At 44.4% G+C, this 25022-nt stretch overlaps 1 protein-coding gene across 2 annotated transcripts; it reads left to right on the top strand.

The window, feature by feature from the left end:
• The first annotated feature begins 196 nt into the window (after nucleotides 1-196).
• frmpd1b (FERM and PDZ domain containing 1b) lies at nucleotides 197-25022 on the top strand. 2 transcript variants are annotated; one of them, XM_069669576.1, is made up of 17 exons: nucleotides 197-260; nucleotides 6898-7050; nucleotides 9139-9249; nucleotides 11041-11213; nucleotides 12706-12808; nucleotides 13103-13148; nucleotides 13423-13527; nucleotides 13732-13827; nucleotides 15651-15776; nucleotides 15932-16051; nucleotides 16502-16635; nucleotides 17544-17670; nucleotides 18057-18149; nucleotides 18300-18482; nucleotides 18826-19027; nucleotides 19254-20219; nucleotides 20418-25022. In XM_069669576.1, exons 3-17 carry the CDS (start codon nucleotides 9143-9145, stop codon nucleotides 22985-22987), a joined length of 5151 nt encoding a protein of 1716 aa, XP_069525677.1. In that variant the 5' UTR covers nucleotides 197-260; nucleotides 6898-7050; nucleotides 9139-9142; the 3' UTR covers nucleotides 22988-25022. The 2 variants fall into 2 exon arrangements, with proteins under 2 accessions (XP_069525677.1, XP_069525676.1); XM_069669575.1 differs by lacking the exons at nucleotides 197-260; nucleotides 6898-7050; nucleotides 9139-9249; ... (5 more) ...; nucleotides 15651-15776; nucleotides 15932-16051 and having other exon boundaries at nucleotides 16513-16635; nucleotides 18826-18973.

Raw genomic sequence — 25022 nt, 5'->3', positions numbered from 1 at the left:
TACGGAGGGAGGAGGGGTGGGTTATTTCTGAGCTCAGGGCCGAGGATTAGGCAGAGAGCAGTCCCAGTACGATGACAGCATCCAGCACATAGCCAAACCCCCCACACACCACATCACCATCACCATCCGGCCCGGGGAGGACGCCGCGGATATTTTTGAGAAGCAAACATCGCTAATTCTCTAAATCTCCGCATCACTGATATTTTCGGGGTTCACGCTGCCACACTCCCGGTCCGTCTGTCTCCTCCTCCGACCACGAGGTGAGTTTAGTCGGTATTTCCCGGTGTTATTGTCTGATGAAGGAGCGCCCGGCTGTATATTGAGGCGCCTGCACCTTGCATCCATTCCTGCCATTTGGACTGATTTTTATCACATCGAAATGAATAATTAAACCGATGGTCGCTTTCACTACGCCTGCAGGCTTTACTCGTGTCCCTGTTTGAGGGAAGCGGTGGAGAGATTTAAAGCCGATTATAATGATAAAGGAAGCAACAAAAGACTGACCTTTTTTTTTCTTTGTTAAGCCTCCTGATTTGACGGGCATGTCTGCGGTCAATGATCAAAGTTAGTGTTGGGTCAGTGCAATGGTAAATATTGATTATTTTAACAGCATTTATAAAGCATTTATGGTCCACAGACACGGTCGATACGTGGGTTTTCACTTTCACAACCCAGATTAAGCGTATTGGTAAGTACAAATGGTAATAAACAGAATAACAGCCAGAATTTGGGTCATTTTGCACCAGACTGAACGTCATCCATCTACATATTCACAAACACATGTCTTATGCAGCGATAGTGGAGATCCACGCCGTCGTGTGCGCAGTGAAATCTCCGTCACCGGCTACAGATTGGAAATGAACGGACTAAATCCTGACGGATCAGGGGGATGCCAGGAGTCTGGGTAGTAAAACACGCACATTATGAATGGGCGTAGGCGATGTGCCGACACTCCGGGACAGTCGCCTTTCCTCTTTTTTCTCTGCTCGTATCCTTTGGCCAGCAGCAGCCTCTTTCCTGCGCTCTTTTCGTGCCGTGCCAGGCATGACAAGCGCAACACAACTAGACCGGAACAATGCGTTTTGCTGTTCTGGGGCCTTCATTTAATGCATGACATGATTTAATATGACCGCTGATTACGGTTCCATTTAAACACGTGTTATACCACAGCATTCAGTGTGCATAGAGACATCATCTTAGATAATCAGTGGGTAATTTTTAACAGCATCATATGCAGGTGCTTACTGTGACACACAGAAGCAAACACATGAATGAATGAATGAATGAATGCAAGCGATGTGCAGCTGATGTTATAAAGCTGTGGATGCTGAGTGTTTTGCTTGCACTTGTGTGTGCACTGCTTGTGCGTGCTTGTGCTCTGCCACTGCTGCAGGCTCTGTGCTATGACTCAGGGATGTTTGCTACAACATGTGATGGGAGATGCTACTCCGAGGTCACTCTGCCAGAGGAGAAACACGCGGGGCAGAGCGTCCACATCAGGACAGACTTGATGCCTGGCAGCGTTAGCCTCAATCTGGCCTGCTGACTGCTCCTCTGTCCCACTTACTGCAGCCAGCCAGCCTGCCATCCTCTTCCTCTCTCCTCCTCTTTGGTCTTAGCTTCATGTCTCCAGGGCACGCTGTGTTGCTGGGCTGGTGTGGGCTGCTCAGGTCCAATAGCTTTGACCAACTGATCATTAGATTGATCAATTATTGAAGCTGCTCAGGAATGTGATTCATATTGTTGCGGCTATTGGCTTCTGGAAGCTGTCGATTGATCAATATTGGTTTGTCTCAGTCAATATAATCAATTAATTCATGGATAGAGAATACATTGGTGTATGATAATGGTGGTGGATAGGCCTATGATTGATGGATGAATGTATACTGATAGATGTACAGTACAGATGGATATAAAGGTGGCGTGTATTTTTCCCTTAAACTGCACCGTGTTCCTCTCGCAGAGGAAAAAGTAGACGTGACCTCATTGATGTGACAGCACCATGGTGATGGCACAATTGACTGGCAATGACGCCATAATGTAGGCCAACTCCATTTATGCACACGGTTACTGTAAAACATTAAGAGAAGGAAAAGAATCAGCCCGAGTAAAGCAGCGCTGCATCACCAGCCTTATATTCCTCTATTGGTTGCTGTGTTATTAAATATATATCTGTATATATATATAGTCATACTGTAGCTATATGTAAGTATAATTCCAGAGCCCAGAGGCCTTTGGTAGCTGCTGGCTCACTGGCTGTACTTTATTACTTTTACTTAAAGATAAGCCCGCTATTGTGCAGTTTTTTAAGGATCAGTGAGTTGGAGGAAATTGGCTCAGACAGCAACAGAAGAGGCAGACAGTTTTCCAGACTTGTAACATCTATCATTCTCTAACATCCAAAGACTTTCCCAGACATCAAGATCCTCCTCTCACTCACTCTGTCTGGCTGTCTGTCCCTCTCCAGAACCATCAGAACCATCGATAAAGATCTGTAACACAATGAAGCCAGCACACTATTAATCTTCAAAAGACCCATTATTTAATAGTTCACTGGGGAACTCGAGCCTCGCCAGGTCGCTGATGAAAGGGGAAATGAAATGAGCGGCGCACGGTGAGCCCTGTCTTCATAATGCTAATGGAATGAGCTGACAGGCTGGATGAAAAACAGGACATGTGGTTAAGTCTGAAAGACAGGTAACAGAAATAATGAGAAAAACACAACAAGCTCCAGTGACAGTAAACAGACTTGAACAAACACAAGCTATGGTTCGACAGTTTTTACACTGCATATAGATCCTTATCTTTTTAATACAGCCATCTTCCCGATATGCACAAGTATAAAACACAAACAATCACAATAACACTGAGAGGCAACGCCTCTGCTAGCAGCTCTGTGAGGCAGCGCTGAAGGCTAAACGCTAACATATGCAAGCTAACACTTTCCCAATGACACTTGTATCTTTCACATATTAGACAGGTAATACTTCACCATCTTATTGTGATGTGTTAGCATGCTAGCTTTCTAGAATTGGCAGTAAATAATACATGCCCCTAAAGCTGATGGAAAGTTTGATAAATTGTTACAGTTTATCCTTCAGGAGACATGAATGTGTGTATTAATGCTATCCTCCCGATAGCAGCTGAGAACGTTCAGAAGAAGCTCGGTGCTCGAGGTTAATGTATCCTCTTGATCCCTGGATGTCTGTATTGAAATTTTGTGACAATCATTTTGTAGATGTTGAGACATTTTGCTGAATAAGTGATGATTTTGACCCTCTGGGGATCACCAAAGCTGCTAGACCTCAACCTCTGGGGACCATAAATATGGGCGCCAAATGGTGAGTCCACTGTTTCTTAGAGCCCACTTTTACACATCTGTCTAGCTCCGTTAAACAAATCCTTGTGATGTGTTGTATCACTTGCCGTTTTTTGATTGTTGGTGATGTTGTCTGACAGTGTGGAGCACTATGCTTTTAAATATCTTTGCTGAACTGTACATCTTTTGTTTTGTACAGTTACTACAGACACAAACAGCATTTCAAGTGTAATAAAAGAAAGTAAGAAACTAGCTAATGTCACATCAAGCTACCCAACTGAGCTTGAAATATTTCAGTCCGGACCAAAGTAGTAAACAAATCAACAGACCACCTGACAGACCAGTCAATCCACACAGACACTCTGCTAGTATGGCTAAAAACACAACGTGACTGATCCCTCAGTAGTTTAGAAGGATTTTAGTGATAGATCTACATATTGATCCTCTTAACATAAAACACACATCTAAAGCAGGTTTGAGTAAAGGAACACTATCGACCCACTCTGAGTTTCTGCAAGATGAATCTGTGTCACTGAGGACCCGAGGAGCCCCGTTATTTATGCATAAATTTTAAGTTTAATGTGAGCAGGTTTTTCATCTCTCTATCCTACCCTTCCAACTGTTATTGATTGATTATTGTAGAATATGCTGTGACCATGAAGCAGCACGATATGTTAGAAATGTAGTAAGATCAGCAGCACAGAATAGTACACGTCTGTGATTGATGTGAAATGCTTTGTAACCTTATTTTTCCTCATAATATTGACGTTTTTCTTTTGAAGCCTGTTGAATACATTATCTATTGTCATAAATATAACCTGATAAGAGGCCTGTGTATTCAAAACAACATATCAGCCTGATTTCTTCCATCCGCAGCCTTCTAAAAGACGAATACAATTCTTCTTCTGGAGTTTTTATCGTCTGCTCTGCTTGTTGCTGCCTCACTTTTACAACTCTCACATTCATGAAACCTGAAGTAATCCAGCTGCCTCACATAAACCTGAATCACTCCCCCCTCCAGTCATCCAGATATTCACACACACTATATTTTTTTGCCAAGTGTGCTGCTGTCGGACTGAATGTTCGCTGAGCCCACTGTCCAAATTTGTTGGCAGCAACTGTGAGTCAAACTGAATTGTCGAGTAGCTGAACCAACCCCTGCTGCTGCTGCTGCTGCTGCTTTGCTGAGCCTCATGTGGTGCAGCTGTGTCCGGTGTGTCATATTCGTCTGTCGGGGAGTGTGTGTGTGTGTGTGTGTGTGTGTGTGTGTGTGTGTGTGTACTGGACAGATTGGAAACAAGATGTCAGTAGCTGCCAACTGGTCCTTTCTAAATAAGAGCTGTTGTTCTGTGAGGGAGCGAGGCTTTTGCTGGAGTCTGGTCTCCAATTGTGTAACGCTGCACTTGGTTATCATATTATGGTGAGTGTGTGCATGTGTGTGTGTGTGTGCTTGTAGCTGCAGTCCAGCCTTAATTTATTAGTGCAAACAGCTGATTGACAAGAATTTACTGACAAATTCACCCCGTCAGTCAGATTGTCATCCCCATTAGCATGGATTATCTTACTTAGCGGAGCAGCAGCTGCATGTGGACGTACTTCCCTTCCTTCACTTGGGCCTGGTCCAGGTGTGTGTGTAACCTGCTAAGGCCTTGTCTGGCCCAGCAGTGCTAATTGGTCTGTTTTCTATCCAGCTGGCTGCACGGAAGCTGCCAGTTCATTCCCACCTCTCGACCCCTGAGGAGAGAGAGAGAGAGAGAGAGAGAGAGAGAGAGAGAGAGAGAGGAGGACTTCTATGAACTGCATGCGCACTCATACCAGGAGACAGGGCTGAATAACTGACTGTTTGGTTGCAGACAGAGAGACATTGTGCGGGGAAATGAGCAGGGAGGAGGAGGGGGCATTGTCTCGGAGAAATGAGACACATATATTGTAACAGAGGGAACGCATATTCTCCATCATAGGTGGAGCGGTAAGACAAGGAGAATGAGTGAAAGGCCAGGCATGCTACAAGGGCCCGATGATGAGCTGTGTGTGTCGGCAGCTTGGGGACTAAAGGGCATGACAGCAGAGGACAGGATTCACGATTACTATCGATTCAGAACCAGATTAGGAGCACACTCATCACCAGTTTGCAGACACTCAGGCTTTAGTGCCAAGGATTAAAAGAAAACGCCGTCACACCGATAGAAAGACGGAGCAATCTCTTCATTTAAGACACCCAAATAAAAACAGCATGACAAATGGTAACAACGCAAGTCTGCTGTTTCATTTATCTAACAGCCGGCCATACATCAGTGTCTGCTGTGTAGCTTTGTTTCCTCTCAGCATTGATCAGATTTTTCCACACTCCTCCTTTATGTCTTACTGTAGATACTTTTGTTCTTTCCTTTCTTCCCCTGCAGCTCCTCTCTCTGTTTCTTCACCGCTGCCCTCTTCACCCTCTTTAAAATTCTCTTCGTTCCTCCCCCCTGCAATATCCTGCCTTTTCTCTCCTTTCTTTGCTTTGACCAATTCTCCTTTCTGTATCCCTTCCCCTTTTCTCAGCCCCCTTTAGAGCCACCTCCCCTCTCCCCCGCCCCCCCCTTACGTCTCTCTTCTTCTGCGCTCTGCTCTTCTTGTTGCCTGTGTTGGCAAAGTGGCAGAAGGCCTAGCTAGCTGCATTAGCCCAATGCATTATTCATGTGCCCTGCAGTCTGTGTGGGTCCAGGTCCTCTGCTGGCTTTTCACCGGGACACATGGGCCTCGTGAAAGAGCTCTGTGTGCGGGACACAGGGCCTGATGGAGGAGCTGCACAGATGGGACTATCAATTCCTTGATTTGTGCTCCCTCTTGGAGATGAAAGCTCCAGGGAGCTAGAGTTTACTTCACACATCAACATTCAAGTGCACAAAGAGGCGGTTTCCTTATACAAGATCAAGAATGTTTATTCAGTGTCTCTCCTAACTCAACAGCAAAGCTTTTCACAACAAAGCGTGTTTTTCTCCCCAAACCAGAGGCCGGCTAAGGTTTCAGCCATATCTGCCCCTGATGTTCATATGAAAGACTTGGCCTCGTTTATTATTGGCTGAGATCTCCGTCTGCCTGGCAGCGTTTCTCTCTCCCCCACATCCGGATTCACAGGCTGTCCTCTTTGCTTTTAGAGCGCGCCCCAGTAAGAAATGTTAACTGAACTGGGCGGTATGAAATTTTAATTTAGACAACCAGGCGGAGATGGAGTGCCTCGTCTCCACATCGCCATGTGCTTTTTGAGGCAGCAAGAAAGGGAGAGAGCGAGAGAGAGGCAGTGAGAGAGCCTTGGGGACCAGAGGAGGGGCCTCTTGGAAAACCACAACCACATAGCTGGTTTGGACTCGCATCTGCTCTGCTTGACATACTTACGTGTTCACTCTGAAACAACTGGAATAGTTCTGTTACAACAAATAGATACAGCATCAGATACAGCTGATCTGATGTAGTCAGACTCGATAACTGCATGTTTCACACGTCGTTCTAATTATAAACCAGCAGTGTGCTGTTTATGCATCTTGTTTATGGGATTTGACGGGCCTTCCTCACAGCGTCGCTCTTCCTCTGCACAGGTGGCCGCAAACCAGATTGGGATTGGCCCTGATGATCGCAAGGAGCCCCCTCCACCTCTTTTCAGCCAATCCTGGAGGGGCTGCAGAGCTGATGTCTCAGAGGGCGAGAGGGTATTTTAGTTCTGGAGTCCTGAAGAGACAAGCCACATCACGGTGAGTCACACTCTTGCAGTCTTCAGATGAAATGTAGGATGTTGTGCTGCTTTCTGAAAATATGTGGGAAAGATTGGAGCTTGCTTGTGAGGTTAGAACGCGTTTCAGATGTAGTTAATGAGAAAAACCGTATTTTTTATTGTTTAAAAATGCAACTATTTCAAGGGTTGAGACCGATTCATACTTATCATGTCTGCTTTTACGCCTGCGTAACTAACTTAAATAAAGTAACAAAGATGGGCTGTTATTGTAAAGCGTGAGGATAGTAAACCCCTTGAACTAACAATGTGCATGTATATAAAAATGGCTGTCTGCTCGGCCCGGTGAGACTGTCATACGAGACGACTACCTGACTCGGCAAGGACAGTGAGGTTAGAGAGAGAGGAGAAAATGAAAGACTGAAGACAGAAAGAAGGAGAGTGGCAGCAAAACCGTCACCTGACGCAGCACTGACTGCAGCACATGCACACCTAAACACCAGGAAGTGTTCTGCACATCCAAAACAACAACACTATTAGCGGTCCAGACATGTTTCACGATTGCTCTCAATGATCGATCAGAGCGGGCGTGTCAATAATCAGACGGCGTTCCTCGTGTGCAGCTGTCAGCTACCTCCCCTCGCTCATCCCTCGTCAATCTGCCTCAATCCGGATCAGCGAGAGGTGCTAAAGTGACACCCTGACCAGCGTGGGCCGTGCAGAACGAGGGGCTCTAATCCTCTTAAAGGACAGACCTACACTGCATGCTTTACTAATAGTGAGGAAGGCTAGTCGTCACTGGAGTACAACCAGCACTCACTTCAACAGAAGATAAAATCACTCTGTTTTAGTTGCTGAATGTTTCAAGAAAGCCACAACAGCACTGCTTTACATCCTCTATTGATCGCAGTGCAGGGTGTATTGTTTCCTCATAACTCAACACTTTAAGTACAGTGAAGTAAAAGCGCTTTAATGAGTTTATCTTCTTCATTTATTGGACACCGGCGTGGTTAAAGATGCCCCATACAAGAGTGGCGGGTGGCCAGAAAACTGTTATTTAACAAAAAGTCTTGGCTTGCAGAAGTTTTCTCCATATTTCAGAGAGCTGATCAAACTAAGCTCCTTGCAGCTGGCTGCCCGGGCCGGGGTGTGGATCATTAAGGTTGCAGGAGGACATTCATCATCATTAGCTGCATTGATCAGGTCTGGGTCAGTACTTTTCCCATTTCTGGCAAAGTTTCCCTCAAGATTGTCTGCCTCATGGGGATGAAAAGTCCAATACAGTCATGAAAAGCGGATGAGGTGTATCAAGAATACACAAGAAACACGTCCCTGCCCTCTGAAATCTTTGCTTCTGTTACATCAAACACAAAGGAAACATGAACATGTGTTATACAGTGTCCTTTGTAGAGTATATTTTCAGGGATAGATAATAAACCCTGTCAAAAAATTATCAGACGCTCGACAAGCTCAAAGCCAGCGCATTGATTGGCTGACAGAAACGAAACACAGTCGAGCGGAGTCGTAAGTCTTAAGAGTTGGACAGGATTCAGTGCTGACCAGCTCTGCCTCCCTGGGGTCCGACTGAGCCCTCCATCCTTCATTATGTCCCGAGCGCTCCCCCTGATAAAACCGCAGCCTAAGCAGAAATTCCACAGCTGCAGAGTTGTGTTGAACATGCAGATTGTAGCATATTTAAGGATCAAGCTTTCTGTGAATCCTGATATTGTGCGATGGTGCAGTTGTAGTTGAGAATCAGGTCATTTACGCGAATGTGTGTGACGTGTTGTTGTTCCTGCCGGCTGAACTCCACCCTTCGCTTTCTCTCCCTCGGCCTCCCTCGCTCTCTGTTCACATATCTGATTATTCATCGTATTCAAGGCAGGCTACACGCTCTGAATATAAAAACACAGCAGATGCTAATTTAGCCTGAATGCACAGTCAAACAAGACGGAGCTTAAATCTGAACAGCTCCTTACTTATTTCCTCTCTCCAAATCCTTTCATCTTCTTTCCACGTCTTCTTATCTCTCTGTGTTTTTCTTGTTGGGATTTTGTCTGTAACTCATATTCCTCTCTCTCTCTCTCTCTCTCTCACTCTGTCTCTTTAGATAAATGGAGGAGAAGGAGAGATGTAGGAGCAGGTCTCCAGCTCGGAGGGCCAGTCGGGTGCAGCAGGTGGTAGGAACAATAATACGTCGCACCCGGGAGTCGCTCAGCAGGTAAAGGAGGAATGAGGGTCAAAGGTCAGGGCAGATGTACGGTTGCTCTTAATTTTGCGTCCACATTCATTAACATTCAATCAGAGATTTGTGAGATATTCATAACTAAATACTGACAGCGCAGGAGTCTTTTCTATTGTTTTAGGAAGCGTTTGCGTAGTGTGTCCGTAGGGAGACAATGAAGTAGATTTTGAAGAGAAAACAACTGAGTTTGCAGTAAAAAAATGTTGGCACCACAAAGCTAACAGTAGCAAAAAAAAAAAGCCGACCCCACACAAACTGCTGCGTCAACAACAAACAAAACAACTTATATAGTAAAAAAAACTAAACTCAAGTTCTGGGTATAAAACAGCTTCATCCACCTCTAGGCCGTCTGCCAGATTCTGTAGAGGAAAACAAGTGTGGGACGTGTGGTGTATATCATTTTAAAGACAAATGTTGCTGTAAAAATGGTGAATTTCAGTGTGCGAGAAAGGAATATATCAGTGTCAAATACAAACAACCCTAAAAGGAGAATAAATGCTAGGAAAAAATGTCTAAAAAAAAGGAAAAATTGAGCAAGAAGTTGATTTCATAACCTGGTATCCGCATAGACCAGATCCCCTCCCCCGACCCACACATTCAGACACATAACACATAGTTGAGTACATATTCAAACCTGACTGTCCCTCTCTCGCACACACAAACACACCCAACACTGAACCACAAATATGCTTTCAAGGGCCCTTCATTCCCTTGTTGTCCGCTGCGTGGTTTCTCAGTCTCAGCAGAGGAGGCAGTGCAGATAGCGAGACCATGAAGCCGCTGTTGTTCAATGTTGGGAAAACGTCTCTTAATGTCCCAACCAGCTGAGCGGGACAGTAGGCCTCAGGGAGAGGAAGTCACTGATTTAAACACAACATATACAGATACTTTATGTTCCCAGGGTGTGTTTGATGTCTAGCAGCTATGAATGTGACCTTTTCTCTGGCTCCAGTTTGTCTTCTCTTAAAGAAGTTTACAGTAACGGCTACATGGGATGCTAATAAATGTTAGCAGCCAAGCTAACGTAAACGTACGTTTCCTTATAACATTATAGCTGCTTATGGTTCTTACCCAATAGTGTGACTTTCTATAAAACACTAGAGGATTTAATGGCTTCACATTAGCTAGTGCATGGCTGTAGGGAAAGCAATGTAGAGCCATGCATGGTCTTCAGATGATCACCGCTAATTCAAAAGACTTTGGCAATCTTGTGACATTTCCACTAGCACCAACATGAGGTTTTTTGATTCAAAGGGAATAATCTTGACAATGTATAGGCTTTAAATGTCCTACTGATTTTAAGATACATAGAGGATGATTTTTAGTAACTCTAGGGAATTAACTTCTGATAAAGCACCATCAGGTCAGCATTATAATGATACCTGTAAAGCGATGTTTTTGCTAACGATAGTGCTAATCAGCAAATGTTAGCATGCTAACGTGCTAAACTGGTATGACGAATATAGTAAACACAAACCTGCTGTACATCAGCATGTTAGCATTGTCATTGTGAGAGTGTTAGCATGCTGTGTGTATGTTAGCGTGTTAGCATTGCTGTGCCAAAGAGCAGCAGTAAACTCTGTTTTTATCTTAGATTTGATAAGAAAAGTTAAATTGATGAGACGATAGACACCAAATTAATTGGCAACAATCTTTGAAATGGATAAATAATCTGAGTCTCTGTTCAGTGGTGAAAACTTTACCTCCTGATGACCACAGTGTTGTACTCTTCACCCGGTTAACCTGTGACTCTGTTGTCCTCCTCAGAGAGCGGCTGTTAGGCGATGGGAGGTCGACGCGCTCCAACAGTCTGTCCAATCAGAACTTCGTGGCCAAGCTGTCGCTGCAGATCACCAGGGACCCGGTCCTGGACAGCAGCACGGGACATGGCTTCACCCTCACCACAAACGCACCCCTGCTGGTCAGGGACGTCATCACAGGTACACAAGGGGTGTCCGATGGTGATGGTGTGTGTTTGTGACATGTTTCTGACATGTTTGTATGTGTGTTCCTGCTTCCTCTCCAGATTGCTCGCTGCTTTATGCAATAGAGCCTAATCCTGCTTTTGATCCCATTCAGGATATGATGTTTACAAGACAAACCTGGTTATTCAAATACATGTCTACGTGATCCCGATCAGAATCAGGATTAGAACGCACTTGATCTCTCTCTTTCTCCCCAACACACATTCACACACAACCTTTGGCTCACTCCTGCATTCAGACTGCAGGGCACGGTGCCAGAGAAGCCACAGAAACAACAGAGCCACCTGCTCATCCTTTCTAAATTCAATCACTTTTCATTTAAACAACTTTGACGGAAGAGAAAGAGAGAGAGAAAGAGAGAGAGAGAAAAATGCTGATCCACTACTTTATATCTATCCTGTAAAATAAGCTGATAAATGCCCTGAGGAGGGTCTTACTTTGCCTCCAGCTCTGTAATTGCTGTCTGCTGCCAAAGAAGAGGTGGAGAGAGAAAGAGAGAGAGAGGTGATAACAGAGGACAAGATTTAATAGACAGACAAGATGCCAGCAGGAAGACCCAGCAGGGAATAAAGCAAAGACCAAAGTGCAAACATGGCCAAGGAGAGCAAAAATAATGAGTGTGAAAGAGTGCACCGTGCAGGCATGGAGGAAAGGGGGGTGGGGTATGGGTAAAGGGTGACGCCTTTAGGTGTGGAAGGAGTCATCGTGATCCTGATGGCGTGGAGGTGAACGTGAGAGGAAGTGGAGGATGAGGAAGATGGAAAAAAGAGGAAAAAGGAGGAAAGGAGGGAGAAGTGAAAAACCGCAAAGAAAGGGATATTGGCAGAGCTGACATGAAAGCCCGAGGGGGGATGGGGGAGGTTGGCATGTCTGGCAAGAGTAGGAGAGTGTGCAAGTGAGGCCTTCGTCTGTGTGCGTGTGTGTGTGTGTGTGTGTGTGAGGTGGCGTCAGTGGGTCAAAAATCAGGGGCAGACGAGTCTTTACAACACAGACAGGGTGTGTGAAAATATGTGTACCGGGGCGTGTGTGTTTACACGTACGTACACTCAGTATGTTTATGTGTTTATGTGTGTGTGTGTGTGTGAGAGAGACAGAGAGAGAGAGTATAAGCGGCTGTGCCTCAGTCGTGCTCGCTTGCCTGAAGATAAATGAGTATAAATAACAAGAGAAAGCAGAGCGGAGCCGAGCTGGATGGGACCCAGAATATCTGTAACCCCGTGCATGCTGGAGAGCTCAGCAAAACACTGTTGAGTCAGCCATGTTGAATAACCATATGTGTCATTTTGTGTGAGTGCGTGTGTGTGCTTGCATCGATGTGTGTATCTCCCTTTATGTGAGCTGAAAGTGCAAGCCCACGTGTGCAGCTGGGTTTTTGTTTTATGCAAGCGATCACTCTTTTCATTGTGTTTGTGTGTGTGTGTGTGTGTGTGTGTGTGTGTGTGTGTAGGGAGTCCTGCAGATGGGATATTGTACCCAGGGGACCAGGTGCTGCAGATTAATGATACAGTGCTGGAAGATTTGAGCGATGAGCAGGTGGAGAATATCATAAGGTGAGAAAAACTATCTATCTATCTATCTATCTATCTATTCCTGCCTTTTCTGGACAAACCAGTTCACTTTCTGGGATGAGAGTCAAACTACCAGTGTGTCCGGTCCACCCAGTGACTAAATGATCTGTCATGGTTGGAGTTCATTTCTGACTGTGTGTGGGGATGATTAATGTGTGCTTGTGTGTGTGTGCGACAAAGGCTTAGCGAGTTAAGGGTAAAGGTCAGAAGAAAAAGTGCTTACATGACAGCAGGAAAGAAAGATAACGATCTGTGTATTTTTTTTTCTCCGCCCAGGGACTTGGAGGATTGTATCACAGTGACTATCCTGCGACACATGACAGTGAGTACAATGAAGACATTGATAGCCTCCCTTCAACACACACATAAAGAATCATTACACCATCATTTGAACTAAACCTCTCTGTGTGTTTCGAAGCACACGACTATAAGCTCCATAAGCATCCTCTGATTGTGATGTGCAAATATAAATGTGTGTGTAGACGGTTTAATTGGAGCTGTGGTCGCTTGTGTCAATTAATCGTGTCATTGCACTGGTTTAAGTTCAATAAGTGCGTGTCTTTATAGTGTACCTGGTGCGTGTCTTTGTTTTGCAGAACCCCAAGTCGTCCATCATGTCGGCAGAGAAGAGAGCTCGTCTGAGGAGTAATCCAGTTAAAGTGCGCTTTGCAGAAGAGGTGGTGGTCAACGGGCACACTCAGGTGGGAAAGTCTTACGTAACGCAGAATGATGGCTGTTCTGAGCTCGTGATAAACTCTTCTTTCTGCATCTCTTACACGCTCCATCAGTCTTTATTTGGACTTATTTTCTAGGCCGTCATGCTGTCTTTTCCTGTTTTATCTCTCCCCGTGTGATATTGATTCCTGTCTAACCACACACTGATATCTCTCACTTCTCTCCATCAGGGAAACTCTCTTCTCTTTCTGCCCAACGTCCTCAAAGTCTATTTAGAGAACGGACAGACCAAGGCCTTCAAGTTTGACAACACCACCACTGTCAAGGTATGCGTTTAGCACGTGTTAGGTATTAAAATCTTCAAAGGAAGTTGGGTAATAACCTGTCAAATCATGTTTGGCTGTTCAGTATAAAGCTACAACTGTTCTCTTGTTTTTTTATTATTAGTTCTGGCCTTTATTCTTTTATCAGCCTAAATTACAATCATGTTTTACCCGTAAGACTACAAAATTATTAGAACATGGGCTGCTGGCTGTAGATCAAAACATGTCCAGCCGACTCCTCTCTTAGCGTTTCAAGTCAGGCCAATGCTGTTTTTATCAAACTTTAACTGGATGAAGATTTAATCAGCTCGTGAGCTAAAGTTAGCAACAGCTTGCCCGCAGCCTCTGAGCCAACACAAGGAGCATCAGAGAGACACAGATTTTTAAAGGGCCAGATTGCAGATTTTCACCCTCAGTCCTATCATGCTATTATGTGAACCTAATGCCATTATAGTAGGAAAAAAAGCAAGTTCGCTCTGTGCCTTTGGAGGATGCTAGCCGCCCCTCCAATGGGCCCTGGAAAGCTAGGTCAGGGAGCTTGCTAAACTATACTTCCTCAATCTAGGACGCCCGCGTCCGATGTCATGTCTCGTTTAAAATCGTCAGGTTTGAAATGTAGACTGCAGACCTGAAGAATGTTTAGACGATCCACCGGTATATTCTCCTCGTATTTCGGATTCTGCAGCGCTCTGAGCCATTGCATGCAGTGAACATTAGTATTTCAAACCACAAGCTGTTTTTTACACAGCTATGTCGTCAGTTTCCAAAATGTTTGCTTCTACTGTTTACAGAGAACACCAGCTTTGACTGACAGTGGCCTTTTCCAGGGGCAAATTGCTCCTTTAAGGTTGACACCCCTAAGTGCTTTCACTCCTGCATTGCTCTGTGTACGACGATGCAGCTACAAAACGAAAGCACAGTTATTCCATGTGCAAAATGCTAGTTGACTCTGGGTCTTCTTGAATAATGATCTGAATCATCGACTCTTGGATGATGCATCTTGTTTTGTGTTGAGCCAAGAGATGGCAGCATCATTCTTGGGGAGCTGACATGTTTGTCGATACAGGTGCACTCTCAGAAAGCCAATGAGAAAAAAATAGCTATTTAATCATTTATATGACAAAACCTTTACCAAGTTAAATAAGGAGAATAAACCCGTCTTACTGCAGTTTAGATGGATAGATGAATCATTTTACATCTTTGTCATTTTCACTTTCAACTATATCCAAAGCACTGCCTACATTATTTCCCTCAGAAGATCTGTTCATTGGCTTTCACAGTTTCCCAACTATGAGACCAAAAACTGGATCAAAGTCGTGAAAGGCTTCCTAGAAACTAGTGGGCGTATTTTGTAGTTAAGCCCATCACAAGTTATGGTGTGATTGCCTGGAGGCTGCGAGAGTGTGGGTTGGCTGTTCTTAGTGGTTCTTAATTATTATATTACAAAATATATTAATTATAATGTTTCTGGAGGCGTAAGTTATAAAACATTGAAGAGTAAGGAGAGGAGTTTGCTGCAGTGACTCAGAGCCATGTAACAGCGAGAATCTTGTGTTTTCTTTAGAGATGCAGATCTGGATATTGTTAGTCCTGATATTGTCATCTCTAAGTCCAGATATGTGCAGAGATAGATATGTACTATACTATACAAAATCTTAATGAGATACGAGGTCTTTGGGTCATAACTCTATTTGCACTTCAGTTTGTTTCTGTTCAGTCACAGGCAAACTGAGAGTGTGATCAGATTTGCTCATCCGCCATCAGCAGACCGGGATGAAACATGTTTGTCTAAGGGAGTCTGAACTGTTGGTTTTTCACTGTTCCAGGACATTGTTCTGACTCTGAAGGATAAACTGTCCATCCGGGCCATCGAGTACTTTGCCCTGGTGCTGGAGCAACAGTACAGCATCACCAAACTACTGCTGCTGCACGAAGACGAGCTCGTACAGAAGGTGAAGGAAAAATAATTTTCATTCTAGGTGTCATTTAATTAATAATGTAATGTAACTCTCAAGCATAACACTACCAATACTGGCAAGCCAATACAACCCAGCTAGTAGTGCCTGTGTTGTAGGATCACCTTTATGCCTCTTTTTTTTTTCATCAGGTGGTGCAGAAGAAAGACTCCCATGACTACAGGTGTCTCTTCAGGGTGTGTTTTATCCCCAGAGACCCAACGGACCTGCTGCAGGATGACCCCTCTGCTTTTGAGTACCTCTTTTTACAGGTGAGAGAAGACTAATTATCTACAGTACTACTTTCTTATCTCTTCTTTATGTTCTTTATTTCCTTATATAATGAAACCGAGTCGCACTGTCGTGATGTTCAAACAAGCTCAAATGATCCATAGACCTCTTAAAAAGACACACAACATTATGACCAGCTCAGCGTGTCTTGTGTTTTTTGCACAGTAAAGCATTGAGAGTACCACTTGTGTCATGTTGATTAATTGTTTAATGAGCAGTATCTGCCTCCTGCTGCATTGTTTATGCCCTCTAAATGGCAGTTTGGGTGTCCCAGCGTTGGTTTTCTTACAAAGATGCTCAGAAGCTGTGTATTTTGCAACGATGGACAATGAATGCATGCTTTGTTTCAGTTGCACATTGTAGTTATTATTGTTTTGCAGTGCAGTTTCATAGGTATTTGTAATGTCTGGTGTCATTGTGTGTGTTTCCAGAGTGTTGGGGACGTGCTGCAGGAGCGTTTTGCAGTAGAGATGAAGTGTAACACCGCACTCCGCCTTGCTGCCCTGCACATGCACGAGAGACTAGATAGTTGCGGACAGACCAGGGCCTCTATCAAAAGTATTACGTGAGTACTGTTTGTGCTTGCATCTAATTTTGGTATCCCAGAGGTAGGACATAATGGCCCTGCCTCCAGCACTCTGCTTCATACTTTTTGTGTAATTTTAGTCATTTAAGGATTTGAGCTGGTGCTAATTCTGCAATTATTTTAATTTGTGTGGGATGAGGGGACGCGCTTAACGCCTAATCTATTAATGTGATTGGAAAATGGTTTGTGTGTGCAAAAGGGTGTGTTTTTGTCCTTAACCCAAAAGCACAACCTATTTCTCAAAACACCTCCTCACTTACACAACAGTCTTACATAAATATATATATAAATGACACTGAGTTAAACTACAGCTGTTTAAGTAATGTTTAATGGTAATGTACAGAAGTCTAATGTTTTTATTTGTAGTATGTGAATGCTGTTTACCAAAGACATATGTACATTTGTCACTACGTTCCTAAACGATATATTTGTTCACCACTGTCCAAATGTGTTCAGAAGTGCACACTAGGATGGTGACACAACACTAGCTATGCAGAAAAGCTAATGTTAGCCCCGCCTTCAAAGATTAATATGTGTATTTACTCATCTGTAGTAACAAAATGGCAACACATGACACAATTGTAAATCAATTCCCTTTTGTTTCTGCTGTAGTTGTGGGTCAGCGTTTGCTATGATTCATCAAAAAAGTATGTTATGAGGCTAACATTAGCTAAGTCATGCTGTGTGCGTCTTACCTGTCCTACGAATCCACACCTTTTCTGATCCCAGGCTCCCTCCACCTTTCAAATGTTTTTTGGGAAAACCCCATCAAGTGTTTATTGCATGGGGGGACTGCAGTTCATAAGCATTTCCAATTTTAGTAGCATGCACTGAGGTAACAGATCTCTTATGTGCTTTCATTGCTCGGTGCTTGATGATAATGACAGGAAGGAGTTCGGCCTGGACAGCTTCATCTCTCCCACGCTGCTGAGTAACATGAGGGAGAAGGACCTGAGGAAAGCCATCAGCTACCACCTCAAAAAGATCCAGTCCCTGCTAGAGCCGCGCCAGAAGGTAGACTCACGAATGAGTGGAGGGAAGCACTGGCAGGTTTAAAGAAATACATCTTGACAGTTCTCTAGTTGCTTTAGGGCACTTTCTAACCGATGCGTACATTGACTGCTAATCTCCCTGAGGTTTAAAGTGGTATACGGAGTGACAGCAGGTTGATAGAACAAAATGGTAAGTGGGAAGGTTATTAGAAAGCAAATGTAGGCCTGAGGCTTGGGTAATGTTTCTTGTAAAATAAGTGGAGCATATTTCTCTGTTGAGAGCATTGTTTTGGTCAGTGAGTCAACCATGGCATTCCCTGTGGTTTTCTTTCAGTCTGTCTCCACGTCTGCTAGTTTGTCTGTTCTTTCATTCTTCTCTCTTTTCCTGTGTCCACTGTGGCATTGTAGGTAATATCTGCTACTCAGGCTCGGTTGGCCTACCTCACTCAGCTGGGAGAGCTCATTTCATACGGGGGGCGGTCATACACAGCTACAATGATGGTAAGAGCTGGGATGTTGAAGTTTGCTAAAGCATACACCTTATGTCTGGTTCAAATCATTCAAATTAAACCTTGTACCTTTTTACATGTGTCTTTATTTAGCACATTTATCCATTTTGTTTTTCCTTTACTAATCTGCTTTCTCACTCAGCTTCAGGACAGGGAAGTGTTGGTCAGCCTGCTGGTGGGAGCCAAGTATGGGATGAGTCAAGTCATTAACCACAAACTCAACGTGATCTCAACACTAGTGGAGTTCAGCAGCATCAGCCGGGTGGAGCTGCTCTCAGAGTCGGACAAAGTCAGCCTACTGCGCATCTCACTGCATGACATGAAGGTATGGAAGGCACTGGACTCACATACATGGTCGTCGAGGTAGTGGGCTGTATTATTCATGAACGTGTAGGCACTGACACAGATACAAAAAAAATCATATTCACACACAACACAATTTGTGCTAAAGCTCATGCTGGAGTAAATATAGGTCAACCATTTCTCCTCCAGTACACAAACACTATAAAGCCTAAGGGGGTATGTGGCAGCTATATAAAGCTTATTCACTGTACTCAAAGGTGACTCTCTCTCCCTCTTTCTCCCACTCCATCGCCTTTCCTCCTTTACCCTTTGGCTTTAATAACTACCACTTTACCTTATCTTCTGCAATGCCCTCCCCCTCTCAGCCTTTTGCCTTACTGATGGACTCTCTGGCAGCCAAAGACTTAGGGTGTCTACTGGGAGGCTACTGCAAACTCCTTGTGGATCCCAGTGTCAGTGTCTTCCGTCTGGGGCGCCCAAAAGTGAGGGTGCACCGGATTCCTGCTGAAGAAGGTGTGTGTGGGAAGTTCGCCGTAATAGAGGGCGTGTGCTATGAATCCCTATCAAGTGAGCAAAAATTGTGTCACTTAAAATCATCACTTTCTGGCTTTGGCCTTTTGATAGACATTTATTACATCACATGTTGATGTATGTCACCAGAAAGTATGGGTACGGATAGAAAAACCAGACCATCATACCATCATAATTTCAACTTTATTCACTTCTACTAAAGGACTATCTAATTAATTTGTGATATTTGTCTGGTTCTTGTGCATTTTTCTGGTGTTTTTAGGTTATGTGTCTCGCTGCTGTAGTGACTCAGATGACTCAACAGATGAGGATGACCCGATGGATTCTCAACGCCCAGACCCTGCAAGTCAGGACTGGGAAGAAAGGAGGAGAGAGGAGGAAGAAAAAAGGAGAGAAGAAGAAAGAAAAGAGAGAGAGGAACACAAAGGCAAACAGGAAGTGAAGATAATAGTGACAACAGAAGGTAAGGAATATGAGGGTGAAGAGGAAGGAGGAGCAACAGGAAGTGGTCTGCGTAAATTTAGCATTATGGATGAAGAAATGAACCTGGAGACCACCTGGTACCACACAGACCCACGGGTCACCAGCAGCTTCTCCAGCTTGTCCAGTGGCTCCTTGAGTGCTGCCCTGGAGGAGAGCAGTGCCGCAGCAAAAGCCCCGTCGCGTCTAGGTGCACTCCGTGCACAACGCACAAGTGAGGATCTACCAAGCTTGGACGTTCATCATCCCTTCCTCCTGGAGCCAAAACGTCAACAAGGACCCCTGCGACCCACCAACCTCAACTACCGTGGCAATGACAACTCTTGTCTTTGCTTTGCTGAGCTCTCCAAGGCAGATTTCCTCCCAAGCCCACCTGAGGCCACTAGTGATGATGATGATGATGACGATGAGGACGACGAGGAAGAGACTGGAGTGTTGGAACTCAGACGCATTTCTAAGATACCTAGTTCAAGAGATTTGAGAATGATTGACAGCATACCGTTTGACAGATCACCCATTAAAAGAAAGAAAAAGACTCCTCCCAAAGTCCCATTAAGGACGAGTTCAATTCCTGGAAACAACGCAGGGCAGGCTGAGCACCGCCTCTCCAAGGATGAAGAGGGTCTATTCCTAACACCTTCGCCCAATCCCAAACCAGCTCTTTTGGTCAAAGACATGGCTTCAGAGTCTGAAGATGAGTTTTTTGATGCTCAGGAGAGATTTACTCCCCCAGTTCCTGATCTATCAGGTTTGTTTACTGAATGTTTGTTATTACTTTGCAGATGAATCCTATTAATGTTTTATGAAGGTCTTTGGCTTATTGTGGCATGGTGACAACACTTAACATTACTGAGACTTAATGCGATTGAATGAGGTGAGGGAAAGAATTGTTTAATTATTGATGCCTTTCCTTTTCTGCACATTTCTTTTCATTTGTCTCTCACAGAAGCTGAGCTTGCTGATCGGCGAAACGCTAATCGGTTGAGTGGAACCTGGAATGGTCTTCCAGTTGTTCCGGGGAAACAGCCACCCTCCCCCCTTGCCAATAGAGCCAAATCTTCTAAAATCAAGATGGAAGCAAAGACACTTAAAGGCCCCACAAATCAAATTACCAACCAACAGCCCAGTCCACAAAAGTCATCTCAGAAACCTGAAGTTAAGGTCAAACCACCATTGGCACCTAAGCCACAGCTGCCTCCGAAGCCTCAGAACATTCCTCCCAAATCCCCCCAGCATGGGAGATCTTATGCCCACTGCAATGGGGACGCCTCTGGGCACCTGTCCTCTGAACTATTGGAAATGGAGCCAGACACCATGGAGTTCAAGTCTGTCACATCTGGGGCAGGTGGACTACCAATGTCATCACCCCTGATCACAGCAGTGCGGTGCAGCAAGCAACCAGTAACTGTTACAGCATCACATACTGAGGAAAAGACCAATTGGAAGGAAAGCAGCCCAAAACAGAATAAAGATGTGATTCATAAGAATGGAGAACATGTTGTATCCAACAATAAAGCATACATTACACATGAAAAAGAAAGTCCTAAAGCTGAGAGGAAAAGCAATGGGACTGCCCTACCCACCACAACGTCACCAAACTTACCATCCATCCCACGCTCCAATTCAGGTACAAAGTTATCTGTTCCTCCTCCAGTGCCCCCCAAACCCACTTCTCCAATTAATTTCCATCCCCTATCGCTACCTACTAGCTCTCCAGTCTCCCCAACTGATCCAAGCAAAGGCATCTTTAAAGATAGTGTCAGTCCTCCAAATGGCATCCACCCTTGGAGCAGCCGCAATGGCAGTATCCAGTCAGGACCCAGGAGGGTATCCTTGAGTCATGAAAGCCTTTCACCCAAAAATACAGATGCACCTCTCACACTTACAACCTCCCTCACCTCAACCAACTCTAAAGGAGTTGGGGGCCTAGAAAGCAGAGAACCTGGAAGATCTGGATCGGGATCAGACCTGAGGACCAGTTCTTCCAGTCTTGGAGGAAGACTACCAGCTTCTGCCCTTAGAGGGAAGATCCAGGCTCTGCCTTGGTACATGACCCGCTCCCAGGAGATTTTGGGAACTCTTGACTATCCGTCCACTAGCTCCATCAATGGGGACACATCTGGCTTTGGCTCTGGTTTGTCTGTAGCCAGTGGTTTATCAGACCTAAACAAGACTCCTATTAAGGAAAAAGAGATTGTGACCTCAAAATCAGGAGGAAAAGGGAACATTTTAGAGGATGGAGCTGCGGTTGTCATAGCCACCATTAAAGAGGCCCAGGAAGTGACCTCACACATGAAAAAGGCCAATGGGTCAAACGGCTCCAGTCCTGACCTGAGTTTTAAAGAGAGTAGTGCACACCGGGGCAGTGTTTCATCAGAGCAGCCTCAGTCGCGGTTGCATTCAGGAGTGGGGTTGGGAGGTGTTTCCAGCATGCAAATTGGAGGAGACTCACCAACATCCTCACTTGCAGATACTACTCCTCCACAGCAGCACCGTGAGGCTTGTGGCTGCCGCACCGTTTATGCCAACTGTTTTAGTGGAGACACTGAGGATGGTGTTAGCTTTGATGAGGAGCTTACTGTTTATGAATTTTCCCGTCGCACGCGCCCAAAACCTCAAACCGTCAAACCTGCACCAGTTCCTTCTCCTACAACACCTTCTCCAAACCCCAACATCCTGTCCCTGCTGAGGGACAACCCTCGCCCGCTTTCCACTTTCTCCACTGCCTCATCTGAACTCAGTCCCCTTGTCTCACGTCCGGTATCCCCCACCAACTCCCTTGGTTGTCCTCTACGTTCACTTACCAACAAGAATTATGGCGGGCTGAAGGGGGGTTTTGCTTCCCTACGTCAAGATATAGACCAACTTCTGCTGGTCTTGGAGAGGGGAGCGCTTGACCAACAATCATGTCAAGACTCAAAGCAGGATATCACAGACATAGAAATAGGACCTGACTTAAATCACAATGGAACTGACAGCAGTACAACCCAATTAGGTCAATACTGTAGTGGGACAAGCACAGCTGCTATGACGGAGGCTGAAAGGAGTCTTCTCCAGGCAGAGGCTCGACGATTGGCATCTGGGTGTCAGCGGGCTACACGTGTAGGCTGGGCTCCTGATGAAGCCCTGCGATCTTTATCCAACAGCTTTAGCGCCCTGGTTCAGTTGTCAGCAGCATGCCTGCGAACAAACCCCTGCACTGGTTGTGAAATCTGCCATGATGACAGTCCAGTCCACAGGGATGAGGACGATGACTGCGAGGAACCCATGGACAAGCTAAAGGAGATAGTGGGTCTGTATCGAGAGTTTGTTGGGGCTGTTGAGACAGCTGGAACTGGTGCTGGGGTTAAGAGCCTCACTGGGTTGGGACAGGGTCAGGGAGAGACTGATGGGGTAAGGCTACTAGCCAAACGCTGCACTGTACTCATCTCCTCTGTATTCGCACTCACACAGCTCTTCCGGACACACACACTAGACACCTCTGACACGCCTGGACACGTACCTCTGAACTTTTGACCTGTGAACTTTTATCCACTAATAACCCACTGACTCTAGAGGTGAGACAAGAAGGAGCCCCACAGAGCGATCTGGTGTGTAACCCCTGTGTTTTGTACAGTAAGTGCCATGCACACCACAGCACACAAACTTTAACCAGTATTACACAAGCCCACATGGAAAACAGAATACACCAAGCAAAACCCTGAACGAAGAGAGGAAACTTCATTCTTTTGCCTCTTCTTGGACGCATATGGACTATGCACTTGTACATACGAATTTTATAATTATCTTATAATTCTCTTATTTTATGATACTATATGTGTATGTATGTAAGGATGGATTGCCCATGTATGTATTTATGTATTTATTTTTACAATATTTGCACCATGGTCTGTGATGTGCAGGTCTCTGGTGGAAAAGAAACTATGGATGTCACTGGATTTTTTATTTTTCCTTCTCTTTGAGACAGTATTAAGTTATCTTTTGCTGCTTTAAAAATTTCTCTACTCCACAAGGTGTAATCTGTAAATTGTCATTTTTCAAGTTTAGTAAAACAGTAAGTTTTACTGACTAAATACAGAAAATATACTTTACTATACACAGTAATTAACTGATTTGTTTTATATGTGCAGGTATTGCACCTTTTAAAGGATTTAGTTTTTCAACATTGCAGTCAAATACAAAGGGGATACAAAACTATACCATTACAAAGCAGGGAGAGCACTTTGACTGTTACAGATTGCACCTTTTTATGAGACACATACCCTTGTGTAAAGTGTTTTTTCTATCCCTCCCCCAGTCCTGAATGACTTTGAGTGAATGCTTCTTGGAAATTCTCCCATTACCCAAATGTATGCAGTACTATAACATTAATCTAGTTTTCATCCAAAGGACATGACACTATATTTTCTGGGAATGTGCGGATGAGGCCCAGGACGCAAAACAGGGGACCTTATTTATATAGTTGAAAAAAAGGTTTTTGACTCGGCACAAGGGTGACTGTTAAACTATGTCCAGATGTAGCAGAGATCCAAAGTCTTAAAACACTGAGCCACAACTGTTCCCCACTAGGAATTCCTCTTTGGTCGCACCACCGTATTAATATCATACTGACTGACAGATGGACTGACTGCTGTATGCTGGGGTCAGAACTGTAGATATATATTTATATCTTTGTGTCCTATTCCGTCTCTACTTTCATTTATGGCTATGCAAACATACACTCCCCAACCCCTGCATACTTGTTTTTTGTGCTAACATTGAAAACAACTATAGCTGCATTATGTTTGTCTGAATATAATGGGTGCTTTCTTTGTTTGAATTGTTGGCCTTTGTCTTGTTTTGGGAAAACTTACTGCATTATGGATTGCAACATTTTGCAAATGGTTGCATGGCATTTGTTAATATAAAGACTCCTGTCTATACTGATGTCTGTGAATTGTTCGTAAAAGGATTTTCAATGCTCGATCAGTTTGCTGATGTACAGTGTTCACTAACCAACTTGTCCATATCACCCGATGCCAACTCATTTAATGAGTCATCTTGTTTGGAGGACTTCCTTGAGCCACCTTTGACAACAAAAAGACAATAGGTCACAAAGCTTATGCGAATATGATAAAAAGCATGAGCTGAAATAAGGACCGATTAGGAACACAGCTGGTGAGGAGATATGAATATATTAAGTTCTCTAAATAGATTTTGTCAAGGTGGCCATGTTTAAAAAATACAAAGGCAAGTCTTCTTTGTGAGGTTTTAGAGCTTCCAGTTGCATTGGTGGTTAATGTCCAGTAGCAGAGTCATTCAAAGCACTAACATCAAGACATAGGTCTCAGGAGCATCTCTTGTTGTTCATCAAGCAGGCTCAAACAGGGAAGAGTGCCTGTGTCACCTATTTGTTTTGTTTTTGTATGTTAAAATTGTACCAACAGTATTTCATTTTCAAAGAGGACATTGTGTTTCTACAGTACATGAGCGGTCACTTTTCCATACCCACGTACAATGAAGTCTATGTACCAAGAAATGTATTGTTTGGGAATAAATTACACATTGATCC

The sequence above is a fragment of the Semicossyphus pulcher genome, unplaced genomic scaffold, assembly GCF_022749685.1.
Source record: "Semicossyphus pulcher isolate SPU_LCO1_2020_fin unplaced genomic scaffold, fSemPul1.0.p SCAF_2, whole genome shotgun sequence".
Classification (NCBI taxonomy): domain Eukaryota; kingdom Metazoa; phylum Chordata; class Actinopteri; order Labriformes; family Labridae; genus Semicossyphus; species Semicossyphus pulcher.
Note: the sequence above shows the minus strand (reverse complement) of the source record. Positions and strands in the feature narration are given on the sequence as shown.

Bases quoted from the DNA above. Each gene is read 5' to 3' on its own strand.
- frmpd1b (XM_069669576.1), top strand. From the start codon at position 9,143: ATGGAGGAGAAGGAGAGATGTAGGAGCAGGTCTCCAGCTCGGAGGGCC. The intron at 13,149-13,422 runs GTGAGTACAATG...TTTGTTTTGCAG, and splicing joins CTATCCTGCGACACATGACA to AACCCCAAGTCGTCCATCAT. The intron at 13,528-13,731 runs GTGGGAAAGTCT...TCTCTCCATCAG, and splicing joins TGGTCAACGGGCACACTCAG to GGAAACTCTCTTCTCTTTCT.